At 40.9% G+C, this 13777-nt stretch overlaps 2 protein-coding genes across 3 annotated transcripts in view; both read left to right on the forward strand.

The window, feature by feature from the left end:
• Positions 1-247: 247 nt before the first annotated feature.
• On the forward strand, positions 248-9309 carry rilp (Rab interacting lysosomal protein). 2 transcript variants are annotated; one of them, XM_023295192.3, is made up of 9 exons: positions 248-874; positions 2862-2985; positions 5089-5210; positions 6691-6876; positions 7171-7340; positions 7534-7659; positions 7764-7862; positions 7967-8006; positions 8325-8446. In XM_023295192.3, the coding sequence occupies exons 1-8, from the start codon at positions 545-547 to the stop codon at positions 8001-8003; spliced, it is 1194 nt and encodes a 397-aa protein (XP_023150960.2). In that variant the 5' UTR covers positions 248-544; the 3' UTR covers positions 8004-8006; positions 8325-8446. The 2 variants fall into 2 exon arrangements, with proteins under 2 accessions (XP_023150960.2, XP_023150959.2); XM_023295191.3 differs by lacking the exon at positions 7967-8006 and having other exon boundaries at positions 250-874; positions 8325-9309.
• Positions 9310-9361: 52 nt separating this feature from the next.
• The window catches only part of scarf1 (scavenger receptor class F, member 1), a 9444-nt gene continuing 5028 nt past the window's right edge, over positions 9362-13777 (forward strand). The window contains exons 1-6 of the mRNA XM_055012321.1: positions 9362-10570; positions 10975-11036; positions 11217-11318; positions 11732-12272; positions 12368-12586; positions 13360-13488. Coding sequence (XP_054868296.1) covers positions 10470-10570; positions 10975-11036; positions 11217-11318; positions 11732-12272; positions 12368-12586; positions 13360-13488 — 1154 coding nt within the window. The 5' untranslated portion in view covers positions 9362-10469. The remainder of the gene's footprint in view (positions 10571-10974; positions 11037-11216; positions 11319-11731; positions 12273-12367; positions 12587-13359; positions 13489-13777) is intronic.

Consider the following 13777-nt stretch of genomic DNA (forward strand, 5'->3'; position numbering starts at 1 on the left):
TTAGTCTGGTTTTAAGTTATAACGCCCTATGTAGGTGCAGCTCAGTGCCTGTTGGAGCTGCTTTAATTATCGCTATGTGATTGACATTTATTAGACGGTTAGTGGTGATGATTTGAGTGCATATCTGCAGCGAAATCCGGTGTTAACGCTCCGCTGCGTGCATCAGCATGCTCGACCTGGCAGACGAGTTTCTGCGTGTTTCTGTGTGTGCTCGCATTACATTGGTCAGAGGAGGAGGAGGATCCTGCAGAGAGGACTTTCCAGCCTGGGAATACACAGCCCGGTGCCTTTATGTGTTCTTACAGGCTGCGGTAATGTCACAACAACGAGTAAATAAATGAGGAGTTTTCGGAAGAGGAGGAGCAGGTGAAGTCCAGACGTGTTGCCAGCGTGGGCTCACCGACGCTTTGAACTTTGAAGCTAGCTGGTGTAAAGTTTTGGCGTTAATTTGCTGCACGGGCTCGGTTACATGTCGCGTTGACGAACCAGTGTCGGTTTCGATATAGCAGATAAAGAGAATGTGAAGAAGCGCCCGGGCTCAGACATGGAGACCCACCCGGACGGCAGGAGCCCGGACGGCTGCTTTGACAGGACCTGCTCCTCTCTCACCGTCGATAATGTGTACGAAATCGCCAAACTCGTCGGCACCGAGGTGGAGAAACTCATCGACGGCTACGGCAAGGAGAGCGTCGAGGGTCTGGTGCCCAAAATAGTGAAAGTGCTGGAGCTGCTGGAGAGCTTCGCGTCGAGGAACCACGCTCACAAGCAGCGGGAAGAGGAGCTGCTGAGGACCTTCGAGACCATCCAGCTGCAGCAGCAGAAGAAGCGCGGAGGGAAGGAAAGCGAGGAGAACAACGAGAGAATTGAAATACGGGTGAGAGACGCGGTCCTCCCACCATTTTGTAAACAATACCAACGTTGTAGCACGTTGTCCGGTCACGATATATGTGTTATAACACGTTACAACAGCCTTTTCCAGGTTGTAACGGGGCATCTTTCTGTGCCGTGACCAACATGGCGCTAATTGACGGGCAGGCCGGGGACTACATGTTCTACCCCTCCCAAATTGAGTCTAAACATACTAATTTAAGCTGCATGAGGCCATTACATGTACGATATTAAGGCAGGCCCAAGCGAAATTACAAAAAAACCCCACATATTTATTTGTATTTAACTGCTAAAAACGGTTATGTAGCGCTTTTATATCACGGTGCCTGTCAGTTAACTGGCTAATTGATATCAATCCGCCAACCAGAAATACCAGCCGTCGTCAAGGCAACCGCCGAACGACAGTTACTCGGCTAAAATTCGTTGCTGGAGTTGAACGGCTAACAGTGAGGATATGTAGCATTGTTGTTTAAGAGTTTATTTTATTTTATTTTACATTCTATATTACCAGCGTTTTATTAAAAAATAATCTCTAAATTAAGCTAGGTATAGGACAGACCTTTGATTTTTTTTTACTAACTTCGATAGAATTAACGTGCAAGGAGTTTATGTTACTGTTGTGGATAAGTAAGCTAGCTTGTTAGCAGTAGTGCACAGGAAAAAGCAGTTTCATTTCAGTTTCAATTAAGTACACTTCATTGGCATGTATGTACAATAAGCAATATTGCTAAAGAGTCAGGGATGGTATAATTCAAAAATAAGGTGAGAAAATTAAAATGAAGCGTTACAATGCAAATTTTTAAGTAGAATAAAATGGATAAGTAGATAAAAGAACAAGACAATGAAAATAACATGTATGCGATATGTATATAGGGCTATGTCAAGATAATTATTTGTCCTGTTCAGTGATGTTGTACTACTTGTCCCCCAGTTTGTAATTCATGTCATTGTGATCTGTGTCAATGCAACATGTATTTGTGTTGTTACACTACTTGTGTAAAATATTAGCAGTAATAACTGGATGTTAACTATCAATGTTAGCGGTTTGTGGCGGTTTGGTTTCCAAAACAAAGTTTGTATATTACTACGCTTTCAAAGGCATATCCGAGATTAGGTCCTGGCCAACTCAGACTGCATTCTGCAAAATATACAAATGCCCAAAAAGGCGTGAGTGGTTTGGGTATTTTCTCTCTTGAGTAAAAGTGACACAAAACAAACAAAAGCTACAAGTGGCAGCTCACCAAACCTGCAAATGTTCAGCACAGGTGGCTTTTTGTAATGCTCTCTGTTTGCCATCTCTGGTCATGTTGCAAACCCCTTCTGTTGCAGAGTTACAATGCAGATATTCATGCAGTTTGAACTGTGTTAGATGAAAAATGCATAGGGCAAAATGCTACTGACACAGTAGTGCTGTCCAAGGGAAGTTGTCATTTTACTTAGATTGCAGGAGCCTGAAATTGTATAGTTTAATGGCTCATTAACTGACTATTGAAGGTCATTGTTGTTCGATTGCGTGACAATCTGTCAAATGGTAAATTTGATAATATTCTTAACGGCTTAATATTAAGTCAAAATGTTTGATCAATGCTGCTTAATCATTGCTGCCAGGTCTCCGTCATGTGAAACTTCTGTTAGCACTGTTTATACATTAGCAAGTGTAACTTTTTACACTTTAATCCATCTTATTAGTGCACTGTAGACAAGACATCATTACTGAAAGTAAATGTAGGGCTGTGGTTCTGGGAAGTCAGACTGTGCTGTTGAGGGATCTTGGGACCATTTTATCACAACATCTGTAATGACTTAATAAACTGACACACCCACTTGGATGCAGTTTGCTGTGCTGCATCCAAGTTCTTAGAAACTCAAGAGATTTTCAGCAGCACCCTGTCATTCTTGATTTTCCTCATAGTGTGGTATTTCTGTGTCTCAGTTTATGGTTTTACAGTCTGGCTCTTGTCCCCCCTGAGCAGGAGCTGCAGCAGAAGGAGCAGCAATGGAAGAGTAGGTGTGAAGAGCTTCAGGTCCAGGTCCAGCAGCTCCAGGAGGACAGGGAGGAGCTTCAGAGCAAGCTGAAGGGCAACCATGCACAGGAGGGTATGTCCAAGTCCCTGGTCAATCACAAATGAGTTTTTTCATTCCAAAAGCAACCTTTATAATAAGTTTTATGTTTTAAATAGCCTTAAATGATTAAATATAGATATCACAAAAACAATTCAACATGCTTTCCAGAAGCACTGTAAGAGCTACATTGTAGTTCGGTTTGAGTTCTCCAGTGTTGACTTTACCTGTTCTCCAAACAAACCAACAATTTTCTTCTCCAGTCCAGGAATGCAGATCTATGTAAAGTATGTACCACAGAAAAGCTTCTCAGCAGATGCAGTAGAGATTCAAAGCAGTGGGTTAAAAGTCGTGTGGAATGGGGTTAAAGTAGTCAAACTGGTCTTTGCCATGTTAATAGTGGAGTTATTTTGCTGCATGAGGCAGCAGAACAAGACTGTGCTTACTCTGCAAACATAAAGAGAATGCTTTTGAAACACTGTAGAGAAGTCAACATCAAACTGCATTAAAGTTTGCAGTAAATACTTAATTTAATCTTTTCTATTAGGCACCGGATTATTGTGTTTCATTTGATAAATATCAGTGTTTCATTAAAAAAACTTAAATAATTGTAAGGCTGAAAAATTAGGTTTTTTTTGGTTTACATGATTTACACTTGAGGTTTATTTTCAATATACATTAATAATTGACTTGAATGAAGTAAAACAGAAAAGATCTCATCTCTTATGGAGTATTCACCTTGACAAATTCCAGCATGTGGAAAACATACCACAATAGTCTGAGCCAAAGAGTGGAGTCACTTAGCTGACTCTTGTTTTCTTGTACTGACAGGAAAATATGCTTTCTAAATATGTTTTTTGATTTGTTTGACAAGAGGGTGTGGTGAATCTGACTGCTATCCAGCTGCAGTGCTCTATGCCGTTCAAGTTAAGTTCAAAGGCATGTCGATTATTTCAGTTTAGATACAAGGATTTAGTCTGAAGGTACTGTAGTATCCAGGTTAAAACAGAACATACGTTATTTTTTTGCTGCAGCACCTGTTTGTTTAAAGGATCAGTTTATCCAAAAATCATTTAAAAAAAAAAAAAAAAAAGAAAACATCTTACCATGAATGGTATCTAGCTATGTGCCAGGTGTGGTTTTATTTGCCCAGGCTTTTAGATAACCACAGACTTCAGCTTCCATGTCAAAACAGTAGAAGTGAATGGAAAATTATTTGTGGTATGTTTGCATTATATTCTGAACTGTTTTCTTATTCATTTGTTCCTGTGAAACCTGTTGACAGCGGGTTCCTGTGGATTATTACAATTTACTGACACTTTGGTACTCTGGGGGGAAAAAGGTTGTTTACTGCTTTGAACACTACAATTTACTTCTGTTTGTGTCCATACTCCAGGATGGCAGCATGATTTTAGAGATGCATATCATGAAGCTGTGCGCATAAAATCGAAACCATCTGTCAGGCAAGATGCCAGTGACAGATACTGTATTGTGCTTTCTGTTTTGGGTGAACTGAATTTTGAAGTCTGTTTAAAACGTATCAAGATCAGGTGCACCGTCCTCTGTCACGTTTACAAAACTTGATTAAGGTCATTAGCTTGTGTTATCTTGAGGCCACGGGTTAATCACTTTCAGTTTATTGTATGTGCTCAGATTCACAGGTTAACTCAGAGTTGTGAGTTTTTGTGTTGCTGAAGTTACAGAATTACTCTTTAAAATTCCAGCTTTGTTGTATATTTTCATGCCCTGGAAGCAGTGATCACTCTACTTTCTACATTTTCCAGAATTTGTTACATGACAAAGTATGTAAAACTATAGATATGGCTTTATTAGCTAAAAAAAATATATATATATAATACAACAATGTAACACTAGCTACTCTATACCTGAATTGCAGCTGTCACTAACAATTATTTTTATTGTTGATTAATCTGTTGATTATAATTATTGCAGCTCTAACCTGAAATTTGTCAAAAATGAATGACCACCTCTGTAAATTTGTAACAAGAATCAAAACAAGTAGTGTAATAATTACTGCAGAGAGGGACAGAGAAAGCTTTTGCTGAAACGATGTATCTTTGTGGGCCATTGTTTTGTTTTACTTACAGTTTTGTGTGCATGCATGTGTTTGTGTGTTAGACCGTGTTCAGCGGCAAGAACGGGAGGTGATGCTAAAGCTGAAGGAGGTTGTGGACAAGCAGAGAGATGAGCTGAGGGCCAAAGTCCAGGAGATAACCAACATCACTAAAGAGGTGGAGGCGGTAAGGAGACAATAACAATATATTAAATTGTTTTTCAGCTCATAAACACCAACTCATTATAAGACAAACATGAATACACAGTAACTCTTTTTCTGTTTCTATGTGCTACATACACATATGCAAGTATAAAATTCATGGCTGTGCCTTCAAAATTCTGTTTCCATAAAGGCATGCTGGCTATACTTGTACAAACAACAGTCTTTGTTAATTTCCTGTCATGCTTGGATTATATGTTTTGAATATCTATACATATATAGTAACATACAGTCATAATTTCACAATCATGTATCACATGCAGCATCGAAAGAGAACTTGCATCATGTCAGCTACACCAGTAAACACACTGGGAGACATGAAGTGTGTCAGACATGAGGGAAAGAGGTCAGAGATTATTCACATAGTTACTGTTTGAGGATTTAAACTGCACTTTAGACCAGTCATGGCACTGTTTTCACATCCACACAGCTATTGTGTGTGAGTGTGTGTACTTGCTCTTGTATGAGTGTTTGCACGTGCCTGTGTGTGCGTCAGCTTTTGTATATCACATGATTTAAATAGCAGCCATAACTGGGTGTGTTTGTTAATGCTTAGCTTCGTGTTTCCAGTCAGTTGACTAGAGTGAAAGAAAAAGAAACAACTCATGGTCATAAGTAGCTCAGTTAACCATGGGTTGTTATTTTTAAATTTGTTCGCAAACAGATGCTCACAATTTTCCTGAACGAATGGATGCTTTTGAATGAATGCTGCATTTGTCTTGACATTTTTTGGTTTCATCTTTTGCCTTCTTCTACCCCAAGACTTTTGGTCCAAATCCCATGCATGGAGTCGATGAACCACACTCCTCTGCTGCTGTTGTTATTAGCCAGATGCAGATACACTGCAGTAGTGGCTAGTGCTCAAAGATTTTCCTGGGCATGCAGTTTATAAAAGGGCAGATTGGACAGATGCCATAACCACCACCTATTACCAGCAGGTTCAGGAGACTACTGTGAAAACCTTCAGGTCCCATTATTCAAAATTAGAGTTTTTTGTGGTTTACTATCAACAATACCATTTCAGCAGTTGTTTCAACCTGAACCTCAGTGGTTTCCGATGAACTGACCTCTCAGCTAATGAGCTGCTGAGAGCTGCGCCATGTGGAAAACGTTTGCAATTACAGAGCAACTTCAGGTTACCTGGTTGCAAAGAGTTGAACAACAGACATACACAGTCATTTGGGCAGTGTCCCTCACTCAGGAAGCATTCAAATAAAAATGAACCAAATACAAATTGAAAACATTTCCATAAATCCTTGGTGAGACCTTAATATCCTGCACTTAGCCGTCATCACTGATAGATTGTATTTTCAGTTCAACTTTCCTGTGTTGATTTTGGGTTGAGCTGTATTTATAACTGGTGGGAAATGAAGGAACTGTCTGTGCTACTGCTCATGACTCGAATTTGAAATTTATAATTTATGTGCGTCTATGTGTGTGTGCAGCTCCAGGAGCAGCTGGACCGCTTCATGAAAATGAATGCAGAGCTGCGACACAAGCAGAACGTCCTGCAGGCGCAGCTGAAGAGCACCGTGGAGAGGAAGGCCGACATGGAGGCTGATCTGAAGGAGAAAAGCAAAGAGATAGAAAATCTCCAAGCACGACTGGACAGAACCAACAGCAACGGCCCTGTATGTATGGCTCTCAAACTGGTTTATCCTTCTTTGGTTTCATGCCTGAAGAATTATATGATAGCCTACTTTTCACATGTATGACATTGTGCTTGCAGGGGCTTTAATTCTCAAATTCAGATGTACTCTAATAGTTATTTGTGGTATCAAAGAGACATTTCTTAGACAGCTCACTCTGAAGTGTTCCTGACAAGCTACAGCTTTTATGAATGACCAAGTAACAGCTGCTTTTCAAACATGTTGTTGAAGAAGTGGCAGTCTGGTGAACCTGATGACTGTCTCTTCTCCCATCAGTCCAGTCCGAGTCAAGCCGTGCACGAGTCAAGGAATAACCCGACTTCTGATCACAAGGATTCTGACCAGCCCTGCTTTACCAAGAAGGAGGTGCGTGACATCCTTTTTGAGAGGAACGAGCTAAAAACCAACTTGTTCCTGGTGCAGGAGGAGCTCAACTACTATCAGAGGTGGGTCTAATGTGTGTGTGTGTGTGTTGAAGCGGGGGGACATCTCTTGTTATGCTATGGTCTGAGAAAATTATTGGATGGTGTCCTAAAATCACCACCTGTTGGTTTGTGTGTGATAGAGTTTCTTATCATGGATACATGTTTTTACAGTTTTGCTTTTACATGTAAATGAATGTATTCTGTGTATCTGCAGGGAGATACTGAATGAGGAGAGGTGTCCAGGTTTCCTCTTAGAAGCTGTCCGCTCTGCCATCAAAAAAAGAAGAAAGCTCATTAAGGCCAAGATGCTTGGGATTTCTGTAAACGAATGCAGCAGCAGGTCTATCATCATATCAAGAACTGCAGTCATAAATAATGTCTAGATGTACAAATATTTTCAGAAGGTGAAGATGGTTGTATATAGACATTTTTGTTTCTCTGCAGTGATGAAGAAGAGAGGAGTTCTCTGTTTGGGCAGACAGAAGTGGATGGCACAGAAGTAGACGGGACTGACAAACCAGCCGAGTCGCGCATTCGAAATCTGTGAGTACAGCTTCCAGCTACATTGTTACACTGCACTGATCAGACTGGAAACTACAATGGTGGTTTGCATAACGCCTGAGATGGTTTTGGTATATTTGTTTCAGCATTGCCCCTGTTTATGCTGTTGGTCTGAGACAGTAAAAGGTAATTTCCTTGCTTGCGTGGGTTTACAGCCACTTTTGCTACACATTCACTGAAGTAGAATCCAGATATAAGGATTGATACATTTAATCCTGCCGCATTTTGCACTAGAACTCTGAATAAATGTGCAAAGCAAGAGCGATTAAAAAATGAATGGTAAAAATCCACAGCAGAATCAGTGCAGACGTCAGTCAAAGCACTGGATTTATCTCTGCCACTGTCACCTCCCTGAGATTTTGGTCAATCCTAGTCTATATTTAGCTTTAATCCCTGGCTAGAGATTTGACTCCCCGTCTGTCTCTTCTGCTTTGTCGACTGCAGCTTTGGCTTCCTGACGCGATCGGGCAGCAGCCGGAGTCCCACCCACATGAGCAGCTCTGCCTCCACCTGGGAGATCATTGAAGACTCAGAGGCCAATGAGGAGGCGGAGCAGCAGACGTCTTCCTGAGCCTGGTACTGACCACAGAGTTTGCACTGTGAGATTCCTTTAAGTTTGTCACACAGCTTTTCCCTCAGCTTGTAACAAAAGTCTTCTTCAGGGGAAAGGTTACAAGGACGTTTGAATGCAGAGCCAGAGTATATAACAGAAAAGCACTATGTGAGAGTTGAGGAAAGAGTGTGTTTTTAAACAAATACTTCCTCACTTTTTAAATTCTGATTGGATCATGGTTATTCAGCATTTTTATTAATCTCAGTCTTGCTTTCAGCGTTATTATTTTCATTAGAAGTGATAAACAAGAGGGGTAATGTTTAGCTACAGTATACTACTATATGGTACAGCGTGTGACAGTATTAAGAGGGACATTTTTTAAAAGTCTACCTTTTGTATGATTCAAGTATTAAAACAACAATCATGTTATTCTTTATTGTAAGAAAAATCTTATTGTTGGTCATTTTTGAAAAATGGATTATTACGAATAGATATTTATATACATCCTCAAATATTTTTCACAAAAACCAAAGACAATAAAACTATATAATCTGAAATGAAACAATCCACTTCAGTAATATGGAACACAGTAAATTATGTTCTGTCTTTTCCACAAGAGGGCAATGGTATATTTTCAGACTAATAAAAATCTTTTGGATCACAAATTATATGTAACTCATACCTCATTAGGGAGATTTTTAAGCCATGTATTTACTCATGTATTTTTTATGATTTGAAGCGCTTTTGTGTGACAGGAAAAAGAAAAGTCCTAATCATAGTACTGGTCCCTTATAGCAGTGGGTGCATTTTGAGCCCTTAAGCCTTAACTTACTGCTACTATATATATATATATATATATATATATATATGTATATATATATATATATATATATATATATATATATATATATATATATATATATATATATATATATATATATATATATATATATATAATATCACAACTGATGTTGGGATATTTAAGATATATATTTAAAATATATATTTAAAATATCCCAACATCAGTCTCTGAACGGAGCCAAAGTGTTTGGCTGGTGATTATTTGATGATAGTGCCATAAGTGTGTGTCTGGCTGATATATCAGCCTCTGCAGATTGATTATGTTAAATTTAAGTTCCTTGTAGACCTGAAAAATGTGTGTTGGATATTTTTCATCTCTGCTACCTTCAGCTGATGTGTTATATCGTAAAGTCACCAGCTTCATTGTGTCTGTTCCCATCTCTCCCTCTAAATATCTGATCATAGCACAACTCAGACAGATCAGTGGTATTTCTTTGAGGGACGATGTATGAACTTCCAATCAGACCTCCATCTTCTAAAATACTGTGTTTGCAATTTATTTTTGTAAGCATGTTTGTTATGCTGATGAAAACACATTTAAGATGTGAATCACCATGTGAGTGAGTTATATTTTAGGTCTGATAAAAAAAAACTCTTCAAAATGTGGATTTTTTGTGATATTGAGATCTCAATAAAATCCATTAAACACAGAATATGACCTAATCTCAGTGTATTTTTCCCATCATTAACCAAAAGAAAGTCACATCCCAAGTGGTCACGTGACCGCCTTTGTACCAACTTTCTTGACTTATAAGGAGGCTTTCTTCATCATCTCCTGTAAAGAGCGTCAACAGGGGATTCTGGGAAAAAGGTGGACATCAGGGGTGTGTGTTTGTGATTGTTTGCGCCCCAGCAGTGTGTGTGGCGAGTTTTGTGTGTTAGTGTTCGACCATCTTTAAAAAGCTCTGTGTCTGGCTGAATAGAAGGAAGTGGCTCTGACTTCCCCAGGAAATGGGAAGAGGAAACCCGGGGGCTTCGACCTCTCTGGCTGCGCTAGAGCCACAAGACGACTAGCCAGGGAGAAAGAGAGGGAGAAGGGGAAGGAGGGAAGGGTGGAGGGCAGACAGAAAGAGAGATACTGCCTCTCATTGTGCTCTCTTCTAGAAGTAGCTGAGAGGAAAGGAACAAGTCAGGACTACACAAAAAAGATATTTGGTCAAGTTTTGTTTTCAGAGATGAAGTTTCTCCTCGGAGCTCTGACTGCTCTGCTCTGCTGCCCGTCGTCCTCAGCACAAACTCTGGATCCTTCTGGGAAGAACGTCTGCCAGGATACGAGGTACACTTCAGCTTTACAACTTCACCATCACTCACACTTGCTGACTTTTTCACACTTTTACTAAGTGATGACAGCAGAAGGCAGCCGAATAGAGCAGCTTGTGATTCAAAAAATTCTGGCATCCCTGGAAAGGCTGAGAAAATCAGTGTATAAAAACTGTTCTTGTGACTAACCATGATCACATGAGAATACATTTCTAAAGGAGCTCCACCGCCTCAAAGAGCACAGAACTGTACTGAGCAGCTCTTTGGTTTGCATATCAGCTAAATCTTCCAGTCTTCTTTCCTGTTATTTCATTTCTCAGCCTGTTTCAAGTGATTGCAGTTGGTTGTTAGATACTGCAGTGTTTTCACCGGTAAGTTTCAGATTTGCCAAGCTGATTTATTTATATTCTGAACCTTCAGGGACCCCTCCAAACTGGTCTGTTGCACTGGATGGCGTCAAAATGGAAAAGAGTGCACTATACGTGAGTTTAAGTTATCAAAAGGACAGCAGTCTGTTGGAATTATCTGATTACTGCCTCCGTATTTGATTTGTTTTCTTGGTTTCTCATTCACTTGTATGCTGTCTGTGTGTGTGTGTGTGTGTGTGTGTGTGTGTGTGTGTGTGTGTGTGTGTGTGTGTGTGTGTGTGTGTGTGTGTGTAGCTGTATGCGAGGGTGAGCAGGCCTGTTTAAAGGATGAGATCTGTTTATATCCTGGAGTATGCCGCTGCCCACCTGGCTACTACGGCGCTCAGTGTAAAACACGTGAGTTATGATCAATAACAGCAGCTGTTTGGCATCAGCTGATGGATATATAAATACATGGAATTGCAAACTACTCGCTGATATCTGAAATGTCACATGGATGTACCTAGAGACTGCTGTTTTGTCAGGGGGGACCAAGCCAGTAACTCTGAATACATTGTATTATCCATACTTGTTCTTTTTTTTCTTTTTTTTTAAACAATCTCAATCTTAAAGAGTAGTCAATAACTATAGATGTCAAATCTAAGAGAATAAAAACTAGTAAACTATACTGTATAATGTATACTGTCAGTGTCAATTATAGTACCAGTAACTCAAACTTTACCTTGTTCCAATAGATGTACTTACTTTCCACTACTGTATGAGCACATTTTTGTGCTGTTATCACCCTGTGTTTGTGTGGTTTCTACCAGGCTGTCCTCCTGAGTTCTGGGCTTCAGACTGTCGCCAGGTGTGCCAGTGTTACCCACATGGCCGCTGTCATCCCGCCACTGGTGAGTGCACCTGCAACCCCAACCGCTGGGGTCCATTGTGCCAGAACACCTGCAAGTGCGCCCGCCACGGCCACTGTCACCCCGTCCACGGAAACTGCACCTGCGACGAAGGCTGGTGGACGTCGAGCTGCGCCAAGCCGTGTCAGTGCAGCAACCTGCGCTCCGTAGGCCTCAGCTGTGAGCAGCTGACAGGCCGGTGTCAGTGCCACAGGGGCCACTGGGGGCTGAAATGTCTGGTCCCCTGCAACTGCAACCAGTCGCCGTGTAATCAGCGGACTGGAGTGTGTGAGTGTGAGCCAGGCTGGTGGGGACCCAGCTGTGACCGCAGATGTGAATGTGACCCCACACACAGCAGCTGTGACCCGGCCACCGGGCGGTGCCTGTGCCACCCGGGATACCAGGGAGTCTTCTGCAACAAGCGCTGTGAAGATGGGACGTATGGCAGCGGCTGTAAAATGAGGTAGGTGTGTGTGTGGAGGTAAAAGGTGTTTAAGGGCATTTAGTTATTCATGACAAACTCTATGTGGCTCTCCTGACTTTATCTCCTGTCTCTAGGTGTGGTTACTGCAAAGACAACCAGGTGTGCTCTGCGACTGACGGTGTGTGTGCTGCCTGTGAGCCCGGCTGGAACGGTACAAGATGCGACCGTCCGTGTGCATTCGGTTATTATGGTGATGGCTGCAAGGAAAAGTGTCCACATTGCAGGAATAATGCACCTTGTGACCCAACAACGGGGATATGTTGGAGCTGTGATCCTGGATGGACTGGACCAAGGTGTGTATGCATGCATCCAACTGCTTTACTATATACGATGTGTTTTAGGTTTTTCTTTTCTTTAGCGTGTTATTGGTTTTATCTGCATGTAAAAGGTCCACAAAGTTGCAAAGTTCCCACCAAAGGGAGTTAGAAAACATTACTTCTCATCTGAAAGTCATCTGAAAGACAAATCAAAAAATGGATACTCAGGAAGACAATATTATAGCACAAAGCCAATCAGGCCCAACAGAAAGAAAAGACCAGAGAAGTAAAAAGTGGATGAATAGAGTTAAACAATTTAAAATATACAAAATGCAAAATACAGAATTGTGGCATAAATAAAGCTGAACCAGCTAAAAAGAAAGAGTTATCAGTTCAGTCGCTGCTTACAACTACATTTCCATTTATAAATACTGTGAGGAATAGAATGCAGGTTTCAGCTCTGCATACTGATTTTCATATGTATGGAAATTCATGCAAATAGCTAACTGGAAGGAGGAAATTAGGTGTATGGTATGCTTCAGAAAAAACAATGGCTGCAACATAAGACTACTGCACTTTATAGTCGATATGCTAATAAATAATAAACTAATAGTATGATCCTTGTAGTCTCTGTATAAACTGAGAGGTTCCTGGGGGTTTGTATGACAGAGATGGACGGATACTGGCTATAAGTTCTTATATAAATGCAACAATATTCTCAGTGGAAGGAGAATCCGTCTAAAGCATCAGACATGTAGTGAGATTAACGTTCAAGATCAGAAATCCACATTATTTGTGTCCTTGTCCAGGTGTGAGGATGCCTGCCCTGACAGGACATTTGGAGACGCCTGCAGCTTCCTGTGTGGCCCTTGTTACCATGGTAACTGCCATCATGTGACAGGAAGATGCGTCTGTCAGCCAGGCTTTCAGGGTGAGAGGTAAGCTGGCTGGTAGAGTATCAGCGGGTTGATATGAGCCTTTATTCTCGAGGTTGGCAAACTGGATCATGCGTCAGATATGTGTGCGGAAAAGTTTAAACTCAGAGAAACGTTTCAAAATAACATTCCCGGTGTTAACTAAACAGATCTAACTAGGCCAACCCAAAAACAAACATCACTGTTTGTTTGCCAAAGTGTAGGAACTGCATATTCTTTGATCTCAAGCAGCTAGACAGTCATGAACTATGCTTTCATAAACTCAACCCTGAAGGCAAACAGTAAGAAAACA

This window comes from Amphiprion ocellaris, chromosome 7 (genome assembly GCF_022539595.1).
Source record: "Amphiprion ocellaris isolate individual 3 ecotype Okinawa chromosome 7, ASM2253959v1, whole genome shotgun sequence".
NCBI classification, from domain to species: domain Eukaryota; kingdom Metazoa; phylum Chordata; class Actinopteri; family Pomacentridae; genus Amphiprion; species Amphiprion ocellaris.